The sequence below is a fragment of the Cololabis saira genome, chromosome 17, assembly GCF_033807715.1.
Source record: "Cololabis saira isolate AMF1-May2022 chromosome 17, fColSai1.1, whole genome shotgun sequence".
Taxonomy (NCBI): domain Eukaryota; kingdom Metazoa; phylum Chordata; class Actinopteri; order Beloniformes; family Belonidae; genus Cololabis; species Cololabis saira.
Genome location: NC_084603.1, coordinates 4,814,575 through 4,838,204, shown reverse-complemented (window position 1 = coordinate 4,838,204; position 23,630 = coordinate 4,814,575). Strand labels below are relative to the sequence as shown.

Sequence of the window (23,630 nt, the reverse complement as noted above, 5' to 3'; positions counted from 1 at the left end):
AAGAAAAACCTGAGTTATTGTAGATGCAACAGAGCAGTTAGTACCTGTGTGATAAAAAACATACTTTAAAGTATCTGGTGATATATGTGCTTGGACTAAATTTAAAGTATATGATATAATCACATAATAATTGAATGAAATGTCCCTTCACTATGACGGTTGTGTATTTTTCAACATATAGAAAGCCAGATAACCTTAATAAATGTAATTAGTGTTACGTTTAGAGCATATTATGACTAATTTTAATAAATAACCACTTTAGACTTAGACTTTCAATAGCGATGCACCAATCATAATTTGTCACTCAAACCAGTGCAGAAATTTAAAACAAGAAAAAAAAAAAGAAGAAGAATGTTGCAGTTTTCTCATCTGACCGCTAGGGGCTGGTTTAAGAAGTAAAGCAATCAACTCTAAAAAATATGTTTTCTTTGCTTGACCAAATCAGGTAAAATTATAAAAAGCACTAGATTTATACATAATTAGGCGAGTGGTCTTTTGATTGACAGCAGCCATATTCAATAGCTGTCATCACATTTGCTGCATAATACTTAGCACTGTATTCACTTCCAATCACAGCTACTGACCTGTGACTACAATGTGAATGACTATATTCTGTTACATCTTTAAAGAGAATATGTTTTGAGGTGTTAATTTAACTAGTCCACCATGTGGATTGGCCTGGGAGGTTGAGAGGACAAAGCCCAGCCAAGCAGCAGCTTGTGCCAGTCATGCGCCAGCTAAACACAGCAGTCATTTTTGATGTTATCACAGAAAAAGAATTGCCAGCAGGAGGTCTTGTTGCAAATTTTCCCCAGCATCTCTGCAGCATCTCTGCAGCACCTTACACCACCTATCAGCACATGGTGGCAGCGGATCATTTGAGGACCCTTCCCAGCAGAAATCTGCAGAGACACACAGTCAATAATCCTGCGATGCCACAGGGCTGCAACAGGTATAACCCCAACGTTCAGTAGGTCAAGGCACTGCAGGTTCCAGAGCTCAGCTGGTCCCCCGTCAGCTCTGGCATGCTCTTGTTTTGTTCATTATTTTGGACATATTTCATCAAAATGAATATAAAGTCATATTAATTACAATCATAGGTTACCGTAAGCTAAGTCAACCAAGCTAGAATAGATAACTGTGACTGACATAATGTCGGTGTCTTCCAGCTGACATCCCGACCTATTCTACCCAGTTGCAAAATAATGCTGCACAATCCGAGGAAAAAGAGTCTTCAAAGGCACTCTTTGTCCACCTCTTCTTATACAATCTATTGGACTTGGGTTAAATATTCTTTTCCCAGCTTTGTGAAACAAAATGCTACACAATATTACATACAGATAAAGGTACACAATTGTATCATTAAAATGTAATGGTAAGAATATGGATCCTATATGGAACACACTCATTAATCATTTACAGTGCTACAAAAAAATAGTTCAATAATGATAATTATGTGTATTATCAGTTCAAGCATATTGCATGTGTCTATGATGGTGAGTTAGATGATGATAGATCACATTGTATAGCAGATTAATGCAGTAAGCCGCATAATTGCAAGAGGTTCACATACATTCCCTGGACACTGGCTGTGTACACATGCCATAACAAATGTCACACTTAGAATTGTAGTGAATTCATCGCTTCATGGATATAGACAATTATCTCATACCCAATCACGCTATTTAGACAATATCTACCTGTGGCTGATATTGATATTAGATCCCTGCTTCCTTATTTAATTCCCAGTACTGTTTCACATTTTGAGCTGCACTTTCCTGCGCGGAGAGGCGCGCTCTGTTGTCATGTCCTCCTGGACTCTCCATCACCTTTTTTAGGATAAGATTTCTCATCAAAGTCGATTTTTTTCTCCTTCTAGCTCCTCCAAGGAATGCAAACACAATTTATCCTCTCAAAAAGTTGTGATAATGTGGGTCCATTTAAGGATTTCTGCAACATTTGCTACCCATAAATGCCAAAGGGAATGCATTTTTAAAAAAAGAAAAAGAAAAGATAAACTTACCAAGCGAGTTTCCGATGAGTGAGACGAAGAACACAATGATGTAAGCCACAATTAGAACCCACTCATACTGTTTGGGGTGTAAGTACTCTCTCCAGATGTATCTCAGAAGTTCGTCGTCAGCATCCATGGTGGAGTGCAGCTCGGTGGTGTTGGCCATCTGGGCAGGAGATAATAAACAGTCATCACAATCGGAATTCCCAGGGACTCCGGACATCCTTTGAGGTGCAACGGAACTGCTGCCGTTTAGACGCGTGTCTGCAGTCACTGCTGGTGGACGAGCTGATGCTGCCGACGTGGACGCTGCTGCGCCGCGGTGCGCTCATTAAGGCTGATTTATGGTTCCGCGTCAAATCGACGCAGAGCTCTACGCCGTGGGGTACGGCATAGCCTACGGCGCAGGCTCTGCGTCGATTTAACGCGGAACAATAATTCAGGCTTTACGCGCTGCATACACCTGCTCCATCTGTCACCGCTGCGGGCTCAGACAGCAGCAGGAACGCCGAGGGTTAACAGGGACACGAGAAACACAAGGACAAGTGTTTAACTGCTGGGGATGGCTGTGACAGTGTCTTTCTCATAGGAACATTGAATGAAAGGTGCAATATCACTATACTCACTACACTCTCGCAATATATATATATATATATATATATATATATATATATATATATATATATATATATATATATATATATATATATATATATATATATATATATATATATATATATATCGTGATACAAAAACGTCACAATACGTGTCGTGGAGGTGAAAAAGTGTATCGCGATATTGGAATATTAATATTAATCTATTGTGTTGACTAGTAACGCGCATCCGAAAAAAGAAAAAAGTCAAATAATAAATGAGAGAAACTATTCAGTTTGTGGCAAAATATTTTTACTTGTATGAAACTGAAGATGCATAATGCAAACCTGACATTTACTTTTAGTTTAGTTTGTGGAAAATGGTTGGCCTGGCTTTCTCTTTAAAACTTAAACAGTTATAAAGCATTACAATCGTAATGTTATCGTTATCGTGACCTCAATATCGTGTATCGTACCGTATCGTAAGATTAGTGTATCGTTACACCCCTAATATATAATATATATATATATATATATATATATATATATATATATATATATATATATATATATATATATATATATATATGTAATAATATAATTATATATAATAAGTATAGTGATATTGCACCTTTCATTCAATGTTTTTTTCAATGTTTTTTTTTCTAAGACAAATGTCCTTACTTCTTTGATGCATTCACTTCTAATTGTAAACGGCCTTGTGAAGAGAGGAGTATAATAAATAATGAACAACTCTTTCTGTTTTCCTGATTATTCCAGTAGCTTGTGCGATAACCTCTTCATGAATTGGATGTGTTAAAGCAGCAAATCTGACCAAATCATTGTTTATTGATAACAGTGTGGTTCCTGGGAAAAACGTGGGATCAGATTATGAAAAATAAACCTCAGACATAAATAATAACAAGCTGCCGCAGATAGTAAGTCAATGTAAATTACAATACAAAAGTGACAAAAGTTCTCCTCTCCATTGCTGCAGTGCTGTGCTCTGTGGAAAGCCTGTTAGAGCAGTGATTTCCAACTGTTTTTATTCTGATGTACCTAATCAGCTATGCTACCAATTATGATGGTGGTTGTTTTTGTTTAAATTCTGGTTTATTTCATTCTGTGTCCTATTTACCTTTATGTCATTTCTTGTTTTAAAAGCAAGTCTTTGTTCAGATTGTCTACTTACTCACCCATTATATTCTAGTTCCTATAGAGGATCCAAAAGGGATAAGGGTTGACAGCTGCTAATGCATTTCAGTGGTTACTTGAATGCAGCAGTTTCTCACAATTGTACACCACATTTTCAGAGGTACGTCTTGTATAAAGAAGTGCCAGCAGGAGAGGTTCACACCAACTCTGAAGAGATACGAAGCAAAGTTTGCTGTTTACAGTCAAACACGTTTGCAAGACACATTGTTTCAATTATGACAAGAGCATAGGACAGGAATATGTTTGCAATATTTTTGACTATCACCTACACAAGCATAGATGGAAAACGAAACAGTTCGAACATTTAAAGGCACCCTGTGTAGAAATGCCCCTTCTGACCACATGGAGGCATATAGCTCTACGGAGTCAACAAAAGAGCCATTAATAATATTGTTCTGGAGTGTGAAGCATAGACTGTAGAAAACAAATGACTAAGCATTAGGTCTTGTGGTTCATTGCTGTTGGGAACATACCCACAGTAATGTATGTCAATCAGAGTTAGCAGTGGCCATCAGCTGCTTCAGCCAATCCCCACCTACATAGGGCAGAGCTGCCAGCAGAGCTTTACAGAGAGATTTTCCATATCACATGTTGACATGATAGCGCAATCAAAAACTGATGTGGTTATCCAATGCTGGGTTATTACAAACTGTAAATTGCTTCACTAAGTGCGGTGGCATGACGATTACAGATGGGGACGTGATAATGGATAGCCATTGGCTGAGTGGACTCTGAATCGATCATGTTAGAAATAAATACTGTAGACTATATAGCTTAATATATATTTTCTCCAACTTAGAGTTGTCATGGATGTGAAATCAAACAAATGAGACCAAAGGTTTTTTATTTTTAAACATATTTACAGGCCGTTAATATGTTTATTTCTGCTTTAAAGCTGCATGAGTCTCAACCCCAAAGTTAGAGCGTTGGTACTGATAGTGCACTTCATTGTGTCTTACACATGAACTATCTTGTGATATGCTGCCCCCATGTGGTCAGAAGTGGTATTGCTAATTAGAAGGACTTTAGATATGTCAAAACATTTTTAGTCAGAGTAACCCCTTTTTTTGTAGCTCACATGCAAGTATTTCATAAGTGAACACAGTACTCCATATTCCAACCATACACTATGTCTATGTACTTTATGTAAAACGACTATAAAGCAGGGTTTTAAGTTACAAACTAAAGATTTCTCAGAGATCTTGCTTAGTCACTATTTGCACCATTTCCACTTTTTGTCTACAACCAGCTAAACCGTTCTCCAATTAGTTATTGGCACTAATTGTTTTATGGAATTGTGTCATTTCCATGAGACGAGACTAAAGATTTGTAATAGAATTAAATATGTTTGACTTTTTCATAATGCATAGATGCAGAAAAGACCACTTCCAACTGCAACCTTGAACATTACAGCGGAGATCCCTGGAGCATGCCACAACACAAACAAGACTCAATCATTTTCGTTTGGTTGAGGAACTTTGTCTGCGCCATTGAAATTTTTTGTAGAAAGGCTAAGTATGCAGGTCATAATAACATGTTTACAGTTTCGACTTAACAATTAACCCCTTACAGGGCAAGTGACCATGTTTGTTAATTACATTCTATGATTTTTACACAAAAAAATTTATACATTTAATAGAGGTCCTTTTATATTCTCCAGTATCCTTCCAGAGTTGAAATTTTGAAATGTCAAGTATTTTATTGACTGCCTTATAATATTTAAAGGTGAAAAAATGGTTCATATATATATATATATATATATTTTATCAACAGTTTCTAAAATGTTTTGGCACAGGCAGATGTCTCATGTGTGTGTCCTCCACACAAGAGTGCATATACTGTATGCAGATTATTGCACAAGGGAGAGTGTTTACATCATGGAATTTGCATTATTTTGAATTCGTAGGTGCAAAGAGCATGTCGTGCCCGAGTGATAAAAATGCGCTGGGTTTACCATCAGAACTTTACTTCAGATTTTGAAGAAGTATGTGGTAGAATAAATTCTTGCATCATAAATGCTGCAAAGGGAACACATAAGTGTCCTCTGTATTTCTGCTTTCAGTCACTGCAACAAAAAAACCTAAACAAAAGAAAATAAAACAAAATAAAAGTGAAGGCGAATGTCTCAAACGTTGCCTTTAATTTTATACTCTGCCAACAGGTCATTTGCAACTTGTATAACTGAAAAAGTAGCCCATATTTGATAAAAAAGATGAGTTTTTCCAACGATATCCACAAGAATAGGCCTCCTATCTTATCTGAACGAATAGTCACTCTAGGCCTACTTATAATTCATCATAAACATGGTTGAAGACGGAACACAGGTGCGCTGTGGTATTATATATACTTCTGATCTGGGATAAATCCCCATGTGCTCTCTTTATTCATTTAATATAAATCATTGTCATTCTTTGTGTGCCCAGTGAAGACCTGTAATGACCATTCAAAGCCTGATGTTGGCTCTTTTGATGGTGAATCACATGTGTTTGAGCTAGCCCTTGGAATCATTCCCCCTGTGACAGAGGCCTCACTGAAAGCAAACCGCCTCCCTCGTGAGATAAAATGTATCACCTTCTAAATGGCTTTGAAGGCATCCTCCAACACTGGAAACTCACAAATGGCCAAAATTCCTTCATCTTATCAGTACACCTGTAGATATATCCAGCGACAAATACTGAATGAAAAACAAGAACTCTAAATCGAGATGTCTAGCTTTGTTATATCGGCACCACCATTCCAGTGGAGGCCAGCCTGTTTATGTAACTCTGCTTTTTATCCTTTAGGTTCAGTTTGTAACGTGGAGTTATGCATTGTTGTATTCAGTCATAGTGAGGCCATTACAGAAGGGGAAGTTTTGACATTCACAAACGTGCATCTATGTTTGTACTTTCACTCACACACGAGTGATAATACATTTCATAAAAAATAAAAATGTTTTGCTATTTTATACAGTTTATCATGCAACAGCTAACTGCCAACTAAAAAGGATGCTTTCGGCTGTTTTTCTTTTTAAAACTCATTCATTTGTGAAAAGCTAAATATATTCCTCAAAATCATGATTCATCCCTTTAAAGTTCAAAGCTTGCCAACTGGCTCTCTTTGGTGAGAGGTGTGATCTGTGCTGCCAAAAAATTATTCTGATTCTTTTTTTAAATTTTGGGAGGGGGTGGGGCGTTTTTTAAGCAGGATTATTTTAAGAAATCAAAAAGAGATTTCTTCTTCATTTAGGCAGTGAAGTTGTGCGGTCTCCAATCCCTTGTTAAACTGCTTATAAAAGAATACAGTATCATGCAGACAGAAACTGGCAGTTACGTTTATACGTTTATAACACCTTTTGAGGTAGGGCAAGAGGGCAAGAGGGCAAGAGGGAAAGAGATTATGTATTTGATATTTGAAATAAAACAGTGCCCTGTTATGAGTCCTCTCAACTGCCTCGGCAACCCCGAGTTTAAGCTTAAGCTCTTTATCATATTTTTTGGGAGACCAGCTGAAGTATTCTGCAATGTTTTTTATGTACGACAGTGCAGAACCTGGCCCTTTATTTCCAGGGATACAAAATGTCTTATTGCTGGAAAAAAAAAAAAAAAAACAATGTTGCACAATATAGTTACAGCTCACATGAAGACTGTGGGTCAAGTCTCTGCTCAACAAATGTAATAGAACAGTTCAGTGTCCTTTTTTATTAAAGTTGCATTGCAGAAAATAATGAGTCAAATTTCTGTTAAAATGTATCTTTTCATATTGTTTTAATATTTATATTTACACATAAGAACAACAATAAGCCTCTACTATATAGAAAATAATGGACCATTTACTATCGATTTTCTGTAATTGCTGATGTTAAACATAACGAATTGAATGATTCTGTGACCTGTTATTTTCCACTCTTTATGTTTCAAAATAGCCTACTGAATTGAATTTGCAATATAACCAGCAGTCACAAGAAAACTTCTTAAACTATATTGTAAAAAACACAATTCTAGGTAGAAGCAATATGAAGACGCAAAGCATTTTTATTGACACATATTGTTCATTTTCTGTATTTATCTACTGTGAAATGTCTAAGCATTCCTAAAACTCGGCTCATAAAGGTCTGTGTGTGCTTTCGAGGGATTTTGTGTCTGCTGTTGCTCATTATTTTGCTCAAACCCTAGAAACTGTTGTCATCCAGTTCTTAACTTAATTTTGCCGAAGGTCTCATTCGTTATTCATAGTCATATTCTGACAGTGAGTGAGAGCAAAAGATGAGTTGATTGCCTACTCGCTCGCACGAAGCCCCGTTTTAGAGATACCAATGAGCAGCATTTAAATTAGAATAATCTAACTTCAAATCTTAGTTTGACACAACCAATTATTGAAATGTTATCCCCAAAGGCCCATCTTACACACCTAATGCCCTTTGAGATTTTTCTTTTCATTTCCTCATATTCCATCCTTTACATCTAAAGCGTCTTAAAGGAGCTTGAGGCTGGATTGGGGCAGGATTTATGAAAAAAATTCGTATACGTTTTAAAGCGACACTACGTAACTTTTCCACCTTAATATCATGTTTCCAGAGTCATTGTGATGGTACATCAACTTCCAACAGGTTTAATGACACCTTTGTCATGGTCTGAGGGAGTCTGTATCACCTTCACTGGCACTATGTAACTTTGAGGAGCATGGTAGGAACCCTGCCACACTAAAAAACTACAAATCGTTACGACTTCGACTGCTTTACGGCATACGTCACTTCCCCCTCCTTCCCAATTCGCAGTCGAGACGAAAATGGGCGGGGCTTGGAGCTCAGAGCTCCGCAGAAGCTGTTGCTGCGTTGTGGCTGCAGCAGCTCCACACAACAGACATGGGGAAAAGACCCTAATGGTTTAACTTTTCAACGGTTTCCTGCTCGGAGGCAGAACCACGCAGGCCAAGTATCTGATATAACAAAGTAAAAGAGTGAAAGAGCCGTTGGCTCGCTTTGGATCGCGGCTGTAACGACCAAACACACAGTAAAGCATGATTTATGGTTCTGCGTTAAATCGACGCAGACCCACGGCGTAGGGTACGTGGAGACGCGCAACGTACGGTGCGTGTCGCCGCGTACCCTACGCCGTAGGCTCTGCGTCGATTTAACGCAGAACCATAAACAGCCTTAAACCACAAACACTCACACAGACGGGCGTCGGATCAAAACACGGGTTTTATTCCCCACTTCGCCAGCTAAACGCAGTTGCTGGCCAGCTCTCTGCGGAGCAATTAACCCCAATCTTCAGATAAAACTAGTTTGTTGAGGAAAAAATATTAACTCTATTTGTAGCTGCAGAGGAAAAAAATAATCTCACGAGGAAAACAAAAATATTGCTCACGCCTCTTCAACATAATATAGCAGTCAAAAAAAAGAAAAGAGAAGTAAGAGGGATACAAAACATGTACTGTATGTTGTACTATTATACAAATTTATTGAAACACATGGCTCTTCAGGGATTCAGGGATCTCTTAGGGATTTCATATGGATCCAGACCGTTAATAATCATTATTTTCTCCATATACTGCTCCCTGGCTTCCTTGTTTAAGGTATCCCGGTAAATTCCAGTTCCTTTCCAGCAGTTTAACGTCTTTTTTTGCGTTCCTTCTGTTCACTTGGTGAAACAGAAAAGCGTCATGTCTTCTCTCATCAAAACAAATGCAGCGACGGGACAGGAGTTTTCCGGCAGTACGCGCTGGTGCTTATGGGAAACGTAGTGTTCTTTCTGGTAAAGCACTACCGATTTTGTCCACAAGATGCCGCCAAACTCAGAAAAGCTGAAAGTTACGTTGTGCTGCTTTAAGTTTTCTAGTAATAATGTCAGATGAAGTGTTCCACACCCAAAAGAATGATTCCTCTAGTGTATCTCTCCTTTGCCTTGAACAGGCTGTGTGCTGCAAAATGTGCTGCAATTCGGGCCCAAATTTCCCGCGCTGGGCTGTGGATGTGACGTCACATGACGCTGCATGCGCGTTCTCCCCGTTCTCCCGTGCCGGCTTCACTGTTGGCTGCAGTACCCCGACGGCCGTCGTGGTGAAGGGTGGCGCTAGAGAGTCTCATTTCTTAAAAGGAGCCTCAAGCTCCTTTAAGTGAACAATACTTTGAGCCAATGGATTTGTAGGACGAAAGATTAAAAAATTGTTCTTGTAACTATTTTGATAGCTCCCACATAATATAACTTGGAGCTGAGCTCCAGATTTCTGATCAGGTTTACTTTCTCTTCTTCAGTGTCAACCGCCGGAACCTTTGTTCTTTTGAAATCTCATTATCTCTCTCAAGTACCTTAATCTCGTGTGTGAACATGCCATGAACTTTGAGATTATACAACTGAATTTTTTTGAGGGAGAAGGCGGTAGTAATGTATAAATACGTGTTAGTTACAAAACCTAGGTGTCTAGCACAACTGCAAGACCTGTCTGAACAGAATTATCCTTGATAGACTGAATCCAGCAGGGTTTTTTTTTCCTTTTCTTTTTCTTCTAAATTTAATTCCAGTTGCGTAATTTTTACAGTTTCACATCCCCATTTCACATGTGCTGGCCTGCCTCTATCATTCATATCAGTATATCGGTGTCTAACATAACCAGACTCTGAATTTGCCAGTAATGCCGTGTGATCTAAGACGGATTAAACAGACCACAATTCAATTCAGGATCATGAGCAAAGCTTTGAGCAAGTTCAAACATATGCACAACACATTAAACAAAATTACTTTAAAAGCTTTGGACAGCCGATTTTACAGCCAAGCCTATTATAGCATTATAACAGGCTATTGCACAGCCACTCGCAGCGATTACTCATTAGTGTCTTCTCAAAGTGGAAGCTCAGGATATTCTTGAAAGTCTCTGCAGGACCAATTAGGACCGACATGTTGGGTGCCGCAAATCTTTTGTCAAAACTTGGCATTTTCAGGAAGTCATACCGTTTGTAACACTTCAGGTTTCAGCCAGTTCTTTTCTGTAACAATGAGAACTTGTAAAACGCTAAGAGGGCAGAAAGGGAGGATAAACCTTTGGAGATAGGCAACCGAACAATAAATAATTGAAAGAGCTGCTTTTTAATAAGCTCAGCTCAAACTTTAAGTAGCCAAAGACTATTTTATTGAAAAAAAAAAAACTTGAATGATCCTTTTAGTAGTGCTACTCGATGCTGCAGAGAAAGTACGTTATGGGAAAGGTTGACAGATATGTTGTGTTTGAAATATCACACACAACACACAACACGACTGAGTTTTAAGAAACTCAGTCACATCGGATTCAAGGGCTTTTGAGAACTTAATTTATCCAAAACATTTTCCAGTGAAACCTGGACACAACGAAAATGTGTTGTTTACTGGTCAAAGTTGTTTCTGGTAGCAAGGCTATTTATGATTATGTTGTGTGACAATACAGACTGTTATTTCAAAGTGATTATTCCTCCCACTTTGATTCAAAATAAATCCACACCACACCATTAATCTTTGTATAGTCTATTTGGTGACGTGAAAAAATGAATGACCTTCTATTATTTTCCAATTCAATCTAATTTCCTTTGCAGACAGAGCTGCTTAATAATTATTTCAAAGAATATTGCGGTCAGAGGGCAGCAGGGATGCTTTTCATTCCTTTTCCTCCTTTTGCACCGCAGCACAATCAGACCATGTCCATTCATATCTCAGGCAATGAAACCCAGTTATATATCAGCAACAGTTGAGGATGCACTTTTGTTGTCTTCAGATGACTCACAGATTACTCAAGATAGCTAGAGCACCTGTAGAGAAGAGGTAGAAGAGGAGGAAGATGAGGATGTTTAATAACATCATGTAACAGTGCTGTTGCTAATGTTTGTCTGCCTTAAAAAAAAGTGAACTATTAAGTACTACACTGTTGCTCGAGCTTAAGTCTAGCTTTTCTTCATCGTGCCCCTGTATTGTAATATTTTTTTTTTTTCCTCTTTACTTTTTGTGTTTTTATTATCTAAGGCACCTTGAACTGACTTGTTGCTGAAAATGCGTACTCTGTTTATCACTTATTTTAGTGGATGCCTCTTCCTACACGGATGCCGCAGTATCTTTACTTCTAATACTAGTGAACACACATTAGACCTGCTCTATCAAAAGTCTTTCAGCAGGATGGAGTTTGATGATGTGCATGACCTTTTCATGTAAGAAAATGCATGTTTTCTTTTTTTAAAAGGTTTCTTGGCTGCAATGAAGCAAAATAATCTGGAATGTGAAATAGAGACATTGACGAGTTAATCTTGATGAAAAATATTGATTTTCTTTTCAGTGTTATTTGGAACATGATGACATTCATGCAAAATTACAGACAAGCTACAAGTCTCAGTCCAGACTGTCTCATTTTAAGGGTGGTGGAACAAGTTATCAAATGCTGTCAGAACAAAGACTTTCCACTTCTGCATTTACCTTTTACTGAATAATAAACTGAATTTCTTGTCATTTTGCTTTTCTGCACCTTTTCTAGTTTTATTTTGTAATTTAGAGTTAAATAAATGTTACACTCAAGGCATTGGAAAATTTTACTTAATGCACTGAAGTAGAGTATTATTTCTCACTTGTCTCATTAGATTGTTATATATTTTTACATTACCAAATCTAAATGTAAAATAAGGTCACTGTAAATCAGTGAATTTCCCAATCTTGACGTAAAAATTATCTAATGGAAGCACAAACAAAAAAAACATAATTTTATAAATTGGAACAACACGTAAAACAGGCTGAATGTGTCAAAGCAAAGATCTAATTGTGAAGATCTCAATAAAACTGCAATATAAACACACGCACACAACAATATTGAATGTGTCAATGCTGGAAAGTCTTTGCAGAAAGGGTTTTGGATGCATTTGACAAGTTCAGACAGATCCAGTGTAGGGATGAAAGAGTGAACGCAGAACGCTTACAGATTGGTTTTGATGGCTGAACCTGAATAAACAGAAACAGAAGAGTCCAACTACAACAAAGACAAATGATATATCCATTAACAACAGAAGCACAGCCAGTTCACCTCTTTTTATTTGGATTTATGTATGTCCATGTTACATGTTTGTTACCCTAGCAACCATGTGGATTTGGAAATGTTAGCAATAGCACACAGACAGGGCCTAATATAATGTAAACTATCCATCAGAACCAGTGGATCCTGATTTATACAAAAGATTTGGGCTGGCAGTGTGAACACAGTCTTCAATAGAGTGCAGTATGAAAGGACCTGCACACTGGCTTTACGGTTCAACCATAGCTGCAACTCCCACTTTTAAATGCATTCCTTATTAACTATACTGTACAGCAATTTATGTTCACACTCAGCTCTTTCCAGCTGCTTGGTACTCTCTTTGGTACAATCATTCAAAATAAAAAGCTAAAAATCCCTCTGAGCACAACACATACAGTCATTAAATATGCCATGTTGAAGGAACAATTTGTCCAAGGACAGGGGTGCGTGCACCTTGAATAAAGTCTGGATCCCATGTTGAGCTGAAATCCATCCCTGAGTGGTTGCAGAGGAGACATCTGCAGAGGAACGCCTCAAAAATGTATCTACTTAGTTATTTATTTCTTCTGATGTTTCGTGAAAAAGTATGCAATTCCTTTATTTTTCTTTTTTTCTTAAGGAAAGAACAGCATAGATGTTGCAACACTAATCCAGCAGGCACATGTAATAAAACTGTCTGAAACATAAATGACAAGAATGTGTTGAGGTGTGTTTGACATTTGGTGTGAAGGTCAGATTACATCACCTAAAGTACAGTAGCCATCAGGGTTGACAGGATAATTGTTTGGTAACAGCCCTTTTGTATAAGTCCTTCACACCCATAGTTTTGACACCAAACTTCATTTGTGGCTTTTTGAAACAAATTACTAACTACAAACTACTACAAACATTTTTGACGGCATGTGAATATACAGTAGAAGTTAACACCAGTTAAGGACAAAGGAGGCTCTCTAGTCTACATCTGTACAAAACCACCTCTCTCCTTCCCATTCTTCTCAGTGCAATATAAGTAGTGTAAACCTTCTTGACAAACTAAATACAGAAAATATCATTGTTACCAGAATTGACTGGTTCCACACTGAAACCAGCCAAGTGTGCATACGTAATAAGTGACCAGTGTACATTATGTGTCCCGCTGAAGCAGCAATTACTACTTGTTCTTGTGTATAAAATTTCCAACTCTCTGAAAAAACTTCTCCAGCTTGTTCTCATGGTGCCCTCGTGTGTTCCCCCGGCTGAGGTTGTTTTCAACAGTTGCCTCCCCTTTAGAGAGGCTTCTGGTTTTGTCTTGAGATTGTGTGTGTCCCGAGTCTGTGGGTAGAGGTTGCTTTCTTTCTAATGAGCAGAAAGGCTCATATCTGCTGTACAGGCGGCTCTCTGCTCCAGGTCTCGAGCCTTTGTCCAGATTGGAAGGCTTCTTCTCTGAGGAAGCTTTGTGGAGAGACCTTTGCGGTGGAAGTCGGTGGAGTTCCTCAGTTGTGAATCGTGGTTTTGAAGATCTTAGACGGTCGTGCTCTGCAGTGCTTCTCTGACGTTCTGAGGAGGACCTGACAAAATTGGTTCCGGTTTGCTGACGTTTTTGTTCCACGTTATCTCTTTTATTGTCATCCTCAGCTGTTATGGTGTCCGAGCTCCCAGCAGAACTGACACTTGGGGTTTTCATGCTTCCAATTGAGTCATCTTTCTTCTCTGGTATGTTGAGCAAAGATTTGATTTTGTTTGAACTCTTCTTTAGAAAATGCTGAGAATCCATGCTGTTAGATTTATCAGCTACATCCTTGCTCTCCAAGTCCAGGACTGCAGCAGACACCGTCCTGCACGGGGGCTGCTGCCAACTGGGAGTACTGGGGCCCTTTGTGTCTGTGATACTCTTGACATCGTAATGTGAGACAGATCTCTGATCATTGAGATTTTTGCCATATGCCCCATTCTGTGCTGGGATACCTGTTGTGTTTATATTTACGATGGGCCTTTGAAAAGCTCTATACATGTGCCCCGAGGATTCATTGGTGTCTTCAGTGTTTGATCGTGGATCTGCCACACTGTGCCTTTTTTGCCAAGTATCCATCAGGATGTCAGGGTTTGGGATTATCTGTCCACGTTTAGATCTTCCTAAACTGGCATATGTCGAGTGGTAAGAGTTTTTACCTGGATTGTAGCCTGTGTTATCTTTCAAGTCATCCATAATCAGACTTTGCTTCTTCATCATGAAGTCAGTAGTGTTCATGCTGTTCTCGACTGCTACTGTAGGATTCCACTGCATCGATGAGTAGTGAGTGTTGGGTGCTCCCGAGGTGTTGTCTATGTGGTTGTGTGGCTCCATTTGCCCCGGTATGGTGGACCTGAGAGCAAGAGAGGTCCTAATCCGTCCTTGCATAAAGGAGCTACCTTTGTCCAGGGCTTCAAATTGCTCTGAATAGTCACAAGAGTCAAATGGAGGATCTGGGTCTTTAAGGTACGATTCTATTCTCAATGTGCGCATAAACGACGAGGATGTATTCTCCAATGTCGTCATGTTCTGCTGCATGGAGAGGACCTGCTTATCATTGCCATTGTAAGTCTGGCGCATGTTTTGACCTCTGTATATCTGTGGTACATGCAAGTAATTATCCGTACCATAATTTATTTGTCCACTTCCTGTGTCTCTAGAGATATTCCAGTTGCTCGCTCTGGGCTGGATGTTCTGTGGGATTTGTCCTTCTTGTCTCTCCCCTGCATAGCTGTGCCTTTTCAAGTAGCTCATTGCATCTGCAGTTTCAAACTGCTGAAATCTGGATATCTGACCCCGAACAGTGATGTCATTCATGACCAATGGTTGAAGCTTATTGTTTTCCCCTTCAAGGAGCCTATTTTCTAGATCTCTCATGCCAGTTTTCCTCTCACAGGCTCTCCGATAGACTGTGTCCAAAGACTGCCTCAACTGGTCTGTGCGGCCAAATTTTGGAGCAGAATGGGATTTTGGCAAAATCTGCTGCCCTTGAAGACTATTGCCTTGAAACAAACCCTCAGGGGGATTCAGCTCATCCGGTACAGTCGAGCGGGCGTAGAGTGTCCGAAACTCCTCGTCGTAGGACTTCACAAGGTGCCCCGTGATGACCTGAACCATGCTCAGATGGATCTTCTCAAAAGACCAGGTGAAACTGTCAACACATTATAAAACAGAAATGTGTACTCATGTGAATATAGAGAACACAAGCTGTGATAACTTTCATTTTATTAACATTCAGATTTATATGTTGGGTTACTTTTATCTTTCTTTCCATTTTAAGATCAAGAAACTAAAGACGAAAAGCAAAGAATGAAAAGTAATTTCAAGAATGTTACTTTGAGCTTGAAAATTGTGTCAAGAACTAAAAATGCAGTGTTTTCTTCAAAGTGTACCGCTCAGTGTTGTCTGTTACAGCTCTTTGTACGCTGCCTTTATTTACCTGTAAGAGCCATAAACAGCTGTGTGGCAGTCGACTAAAAGAAACCTCTGCTCCAAGGCTCCATGAAATTTTGCTCCTGAGCGACAGAGGTAATCCTGACCTTTCACTGTGCGCACTCTCACATTCTGTTGGCAGAGAATTGAAAGGAACATGTCAGTGTAATATTTCTGTTAATCAATCACCAGTCAAAAAAATCAAAAAGACATCTGTGAAAAAAAAAAAAAAAAAAAACGTGCCATGTAGAAAATTCATGCCAACGATTTGCAAAGCATTGGCATGTTGATGAAAGTTAGATGAAAGTTACAGGGTGTGTTTGGCATTTTTTAGATCCCTTGCCAAACATTTGGACTCCACCCACACATGAGAAGAAACCGGTCCTTAAATAATTGCTGCACTCCGTTAGAGTGATGACATACAAGACAGAGTGTATTTGTTTAATGTGTATGTAACAAAAAATTCATGTATTTGTGAAAAGAGGAATTATATGTAATTTTGGTTGTAAAACATTAAAACACTCATTCTTTAAATTATGTTGTTTGTTTGTGAATACATACAAATCTTGTGATTATAGGGGTTCTTGTAATCAGGGAAATAAAATGTAAGCATATTTTGTTTTTCCTTGTGTCTTTTTTTATTTACCAAAAATGAATCCATAAGAAAAAGTCATTTGGCAATATTAAGTAGCCCCATGATTGAGTAGATTCTAGGTTTACCTTCATCATATTTGTTTCTTTTATGACTTTATAGGCGTTTCACATAATTGTGGGGGAGTTTTGTCCCATTATTCTGTAGATTACTTCACCCCTTTCAGGTTTTTTGGCATTCAGTTTTACTGTATATAGCTTTCTTGAAGTCTCACCACTGTATTTGGGTTCTGGATTTGACTTTGACTCGTTCATTTCAAAAACTTCTACTGTAGATGTATTTGTGTGCTTCAGTGTGCTTTGACATGTTGCATAGCCCAGTTTTTGACTAAGCTTTGGCTGCCTGACACATGCCTTCACATTTGCCTCCAGAATATTTTGTTTTACAGAATAATTCACTGCAAGGTCCCCAGGTCCTGTGGCTGCAAAACCACAACAAAAAAAAAAACAAAAAACAAAAAGAATGTTCTTCCTGCACTGCTGTGTCTAAGAAAATGGTCTGGGGGATTTTTATTGAAATGATGTTCGATTTTGGGGTTCGGCATTAAGACCATACAGCTTCACTTTGCTCTCATCTTTCCTTTGGGCATTTTTGCATCTGTTGGTTGGTGCAAATGCACCTTTGCAAATCTCAATAATGCTTCCATGTTCTTTTTGGGCAGAAGAGACTTTCTCTAGGCAATACTTCCAAATAAACCACACTTCCAGTCTTCTAATTGTTCTGTCATGGACTGTCACATTTAACAAGCTTAGTGAGTCCTGTAGGGTCTGAGATGCAGCTCTTGTCACCAGGCCCCCATCTTAGCATGGTCTGACCTTGGAATGAACTTGTTTGGATTTCCTCTCCTGGGAAAATTGTCTTGAATGTTTTGCACTTAATTTAGTTAATCATCTTTCCCACTGTAAAATGTTTAATCTCTTCTACTACAGGGTCCCGTACTGCAGAGAAACAGATGGGCATTGAAACTAGGCTGAAGATTAAAAGGTTACTTATGGGTAGGTACTTATGTCTTTCCTTTTTAGCATTGTTTTAATGAACCTGAACTTTTGATCTGCAAATTGTCAAAATGCCTGTCTTTACAAAGGGTCTCCAAACCTAATGAAGATCACTGCATTAGGGCTGGGCGATATATCGAGATTTTAATATATATCGATATATTTTCAAACGCGATATGGTACGAGACAATATCGTTTATATCGATTTAATTTTTTTTTTTTTTTTTTTTTTTTTTTTTTTTTATTTTGACATAGCTTATTTTGTGACAAATTGACTTGAATGTTTTATTTGAGATTTGCACAAATGTTTTGTTATTTGCACAACTGTCAACCTCAGTGGAAAAGTCTGCCTGTTACTGTCTACATTGTATTAATTGCACAGTGTATTTTAATTTAATTGTTATGCAGGAAAGGGATATTTGTTTTATTTTATTCAAGAAGCATTTTTATTCTATATATGCAGGCAGTTTATTTTTATTTCATTTGTTTTATACATTTTGATATTGTGCAGACCTCTGTTAATAAAGGAACCTGTGTGACATTTGGCATGTGGCTTTGTATTAAAACTGACTGTTTTTTTAAGGGTTTGCCTCAGAAAAAAAATGAAGCTAACAGAGATGCTATGCTATAATGCTTTGGGGGAAACCCCAATTATGGCACAGAAAAAATATCGAGATATATATCGAGTATCGCCATTCAGCTAGAAAATATCGAGATATGACTTTTGGTCCATATCGCCCAGCCCTACACTGCATCAAAGGTTGATGCCTTTTAAATTCAAGTAAGCTATTAGAGGTACTTAGCATTTCCTAAATTCTTTTGGGGTTCATTTTTGCTAAAGAAATAACATTTGTTTTAAAAATATCTGAGGTTGTATTTTTCTGATACTAAGGACCTTTATGATCAGACAATTTTCTTGTGTTTTTACAGGATTAATAGGATTAAAAGAAAAGGCGTACTTATTTTTGTACACAACTGTATCTGAATTTTTTCTGGGTTAGTTGCTGTCACCTTTGAAATATTTAACTTGAAAAAGAATAAACAACATCAATTTGCATAAAAAAAATAAAAAAACAACAACTGAAGACAATCAGATGAACTTACCCTGAGTTGCTGAAGTTTTACGTCCTGATTTTCAGCCATTTCAAGGAAACTTTGCAAATGGAAATCATCCAAAAGTATATAGACTGGGACCCCTCGTATTGAAGCCTCCACAGTTTCTTTGAATATATCTACATCAGTGAACACATCCATCACGATGGCGATGACCTGTCAGGACGAAGACCAGAGTTAGTTTGTGTTTACTCCACCCATTTGTGCCTGTAACGTCTGCGGACAACACAAACAAATGTCAATCTGACAGGCTAAACAGGTAACTGAACAGGACAAAGGACAAACACTCAATAGAGACAACCATCATTTCTACTGCGATCAATACCAAGGACAAGATAACGAAGATGGAAAAAAAAATCCATCCTTTTCAGTAATTCAAGGAACATCTTTGGGGTATTGATGACAAAGTTAAAGTCCTTCAGTGTCAATAAAATGTCCTCATAATGAGTTCTTCATGTGAAAATACTGGATGTTTTTACACATCAACGTGTAAAGAGCTCATGTAGGACTATACTGAGAATCTCACACTAACTGTACAGGGTTTCATGTCTGTCCCTCACCTAAACCATGATGAGTGATAATAATGCTCAATCATATTCGCAATATCCAACACATATTGAGTATCACTTAATCTTTCAGATTTTCTGTTTTAATGGGTGTGTCAACCTGTGTCAACCTTATTTTGAAAGTGCATTACCACGTGGAACCAAGCGGAGTGTTTCACTATCTCCTTATCAGATGTAGACGAACAACTTTCATTGTTGATGGAGTTCACAGAAAAGCCAGAGAAGCAGAAGATGCATAGTTTCAGGATATACAGTTTCTACAAAGCACAAATTTGCTCAATAGGATTTGTGTATGATTCATCCGAACTCAGTAAGACAACCAACTGATGCTGGAAATGTGTAAAGGACTTGGCTTTATGATCTCTCACACTTTTTATCCCCTCATACACTCAGTCGCAGAACCAGATTTTGTCTCAAAGCACTCCAGGAGACACTCCTTGCCTCTTAAAACTGCAGCAGATTTCTATGTAACTGGCTCTAGGCGATACAGGTGCTTGCAACATACTGGAAGAGTGTTGAGACTAAGATTTGTCAGCATGAGCTGATAAGAGTATTGGTGTCTAGTCTCTGTTTTACAGTAGCATACTGCTACAGGTGGCTTTGTTACCTTTCTCGCATCCTGAATATGCTTCCGGATGACTTCTTTTATGGTGGGGTTGTTTAATCTGGGCGGATGGAAGAGCAGATCTACATTAGTCTGGAGTTGTTGGTGAAAGACCTCCGGCCACCCCATGTCCAAATTTGGGGCTTCATGATCTGAGTGGAGGGGCCAGTACGTCCCAGAGGATGACTGGCTGTCTGGTGAGCCATCAGCTTCTTCTGTGTGCTTTTGAGGTGACAGTTTTTTTGCATTTGCGGTGATGAATTGAAGCTCATCTTCTGAGAGGAAGTTTCCAATTCGCTCTCCCTTGAGGAACTCTTGATAACTGTCTCTGCCGTCTTGCACCAGCTGATCGATGGCGAGGCGATATGACTCCTTGTAATGAGGCTGGATGTAATCCTCCGGTTTAAACTCCCCCCTCAGTGATGACAAAAGGGAAAACTCTGGAGGGTCCATCGCACCAGGAACCTGTGAAAGATAATGGAGATCAATGATATTATGAAAGAGGATCAGAGGACAAACATCAAAACAAGTGGAAAATAATGACTCTTGATAAGTTCACTAAGAAACACTTTAAAACTCACCCCTGTTTTCTGACAAGTAATACAATTAATAAAATGCTAAGGCCTTCATGAATCTTTTCTTGAGGTATTATCAAATGTCTTGAGGAGAATTAACCTCAAGTTCTTTGCACTGAACCATCTCGGTATCAAAATCAGATTTTTAAAACAGACACACTCGTTTTGTCAGAAAAAAGTCCAAATGTAAACAAAGACATTCAAGATGGAATATAACTCATGAGGTTACTACGCCTACATGCGTGTCATCAATGTTACTTGATGTTTTTAAGACAAGCAGGTTATCTGCAGACAAAGTGACGCTCTTAGCCCAGGAAAATAGAAGCGACTGCTGATTAATGACTAACTAGCAGTTCCTGATCAGCACGGACTATTCACATAAGATAAGTTGCTTGACAACAGGGTCATAAATGATCTGTTGCCAAACAGTCCCCTGCTTGTATGTGAATGTGTTTGATGAACATGCTACTAATTTTTTTTTAAATGTATTTATTTATTGGTTTATTTGACAGGGACAATGCACATCAATAAAACATTGCTGCAAATGTGCCAGAGTTAGCCAAGAGGCTATTTTTCATCTTTAGTCCCTGGACAGATATAAGAATACAGAAAAAGTACAGAAAGGTACAGAAAGTACAGAAAGTACAGAAGTACAGAAGTACAGAAAGGTGCAATTAAGTTTTAGTGCTGACAGAGCTGAGTATTAATCAACCATTTCTTTAAATTAGCTCTAAATAAACTGTATGTGTCCAGTTCTCTGATAGTTGCAAATGTAATACATTTTGCAGCTCAATAACTCAATAACTCAATAACTTATTGTTATTTTGGGCCTGTTGGTCAGCAGTTGGTTGATTTGTTCATGTTTTCTTCATATTCAAAAAAACTGTGTGTTCATTGTTTTACTGTAGGATAACTGTATCAGTATTTACATTTCTTTAAACATTAACACTGTGGATATAAAAGATGCGGAAAACCTTGGTAGAAGACATGTTTAATCAAAAAATAAAGAAATCTGCATACGTTGTGGCAGTATTATTTACAACTCAAACAAATGTACTATTATTCATATTTTGAACTTTCGAGTTGTAAATGTCAAGGAGCTTTTGCGCTCTAAATAAACAGATCTTTTACACTGTTAAAGCAGCAACCGTAGCAGCATATTTATTCATAACCTTTTCACCATATCAAAATCATGAACAAACAGCACTTTTGTTCTTACGCTTTATCTCAAACCTCCTACTGTTCTGGGTATTAGATTATAAATGAGGCCTTTTCTGCCTTTACAGAACTGTTGCTTTTTTTCTTCTTTTCTTTTTTCTTTTAACACTTCCTTGAGACTTCAAATGGACAAAAACATCATTATTTCATTCTCAGCAGCAGTGACTTACATTTAGACAGTGACCTCTGTGGAAATCCTCTTGACTGCTCCTAAAATATCCCACTTCCATTTATGTTCTCTTTGCTTACAGTATGTTCAGTATTTGGAGCAGTCCCTGTGAGCCAGCTGGACAAGACAAAGACAAGGAGGTGTCTCAACATGATAAGCAGTCTGCAGATGGAGGGTGTGGATTCCAGTTTTGACATGCAAATAGTCCAGCTCGAAAACCGGCTCACGGGCAGACATAAACCTGTTTGAGACATTTGGCCACTCCTCCCCTGTTCTTCCTGGGAACAAAGTTCACACTGAAGAAAATCCAGATAATGATGACATAAAGAGGCTTCGATGAATAGCTCATACAGTAGTTAGCGGACCAGGGCTTCTCTTTGTGCACTCTGTTGTGAAACGTCCCTCAAACTGTGGTGCACTATTTTTACATTGTTTTTTTTTTTTCCTGCACTTTGGCTTATTACCTATTCTAGATTAATGGAAAAATACATTTACAATAAAATGCCAACAAAAAATATGCTTTCTGCAAGCAGGAAATTCCCATACAATTCCCACAAACCTCAATACAGGTTTTTCAGGTTTATTTGATTGTGTTGGTCGTAAAGAGGTATCAGAAGTTCATATGATGAATATGAGACATTTAGTGTATATAAAAAATGTAATTTTAACTTTTATCTTGTTTTAACGGAGGCGGAAGTAACTTAGTAGTTATCCAAATAATGTTCTAGGGTTAGGGTTAGCGTGTTTTAATTAAAGAAAATGTGTCATTGTGGCATTCTTTGTCCTGTCTTGTCAGTAAGTGTGAAAGGGAGACTCATCATATACTGGAAGATGAATATGCTTCCAAGAAGAAATGTCTTTCTCCCGAATGAATGACAAAATTAGATTGTGTGTGTTGTATTCCTAAAGATTCTCACAATTTGGGAGATTTTTTGCCTTCATGGCAGGTTCTCGTGTTCAGCTCTGAGTGTTGCAGTTGTTATTGGTGTATTTTATTTCATTCATTTCCATTTGCTCTCTCTCTCTGTGCCAAAAGGGCCAATGGACAGTTTTATGCAATTATGACTTCCCTTTTACAAAGACTGCAGGTTATATCAAGAAAAATATTTCTACAACATGTTTTATTCTGATTGACTGGACAGTGTCATGTCCTTTAAAGATGTTCTTCAACTCAAATTGTAACCAAAGATGGTACAATGAACAATTACCCCTGAAGCACAAGTGTATGATTTCTAGGAAGATCATACATCTATGATTACAAGTTTGGTAGGAATTTGTTATGGTGTAGGGCAGCGTGTTTCCTGGGAAATGTTAATGCCGGAACACAGTCTACTCTTAAAAATAAATTTAAGAGTAAATGTAAGCGTGGTTGATGGTTGCTGCATGACCCTGCGAGGGACCGGAGAATTGTCTAGTTTACGTGTACCCGCCTTTTAAACAAAGAGAGCTGGGATACTCTCCAACAGCAGCAGGTATGGATGATGGACGAAAGAACAAT

At 38.2% G+C, this 23,630-nt stretch overlaps 2 protein-coding genes across 2 annotated transcripts in view; both read right to left on the bottom strand.

The window, feature by feature from the left end:
* Window positions 1–2,237, bottom strand: part of hcrtr2 (hypocretin (orexin) receptor 2) — a 39,373-nt gene extending 37,136 nt beyond the window's left edge. The window contains exon 1 of the mRNA XM_061745515.1: window positions 2,024–2,237. Coding sequence (XP_061601499.1) covers window positions 2,024–2,237 — 214 coding nt within the window. The remainder of the gene's footprint in view (window positions 1–2,023) is intronic.
* Window positions 2,238–12,115: 9,878 nt separating this feature from the next.
* On the bottom strand, window positions 12,116–22,277 carry fam83b (family with sequence similarity 83 member B). The gene is made up of 5 exons (XM_061745521.1): window positions 22,134–22,277; window positions 20,174–20,635; window positions 18,992–19,156; window positions 16,248–16,372; window positions 12,116–15,959 (listed from the first exon to the last, which is right to left on the bottom strand). Exons 1-5 carry the CDS (start codon window positions 22,191–22,193, stop codon window positions 13,970–13,972), a joined length of 2,802 nt encoding a protein of 933 aa, XP_061601505.1. The 5' UTR covers window positions 22,194–22,277; the 3' UTR covers window positions 12,116–13,969.
* Between the last annotated feature and the right edge of the window lie 1,353 nt (window positions 22,278–23,630).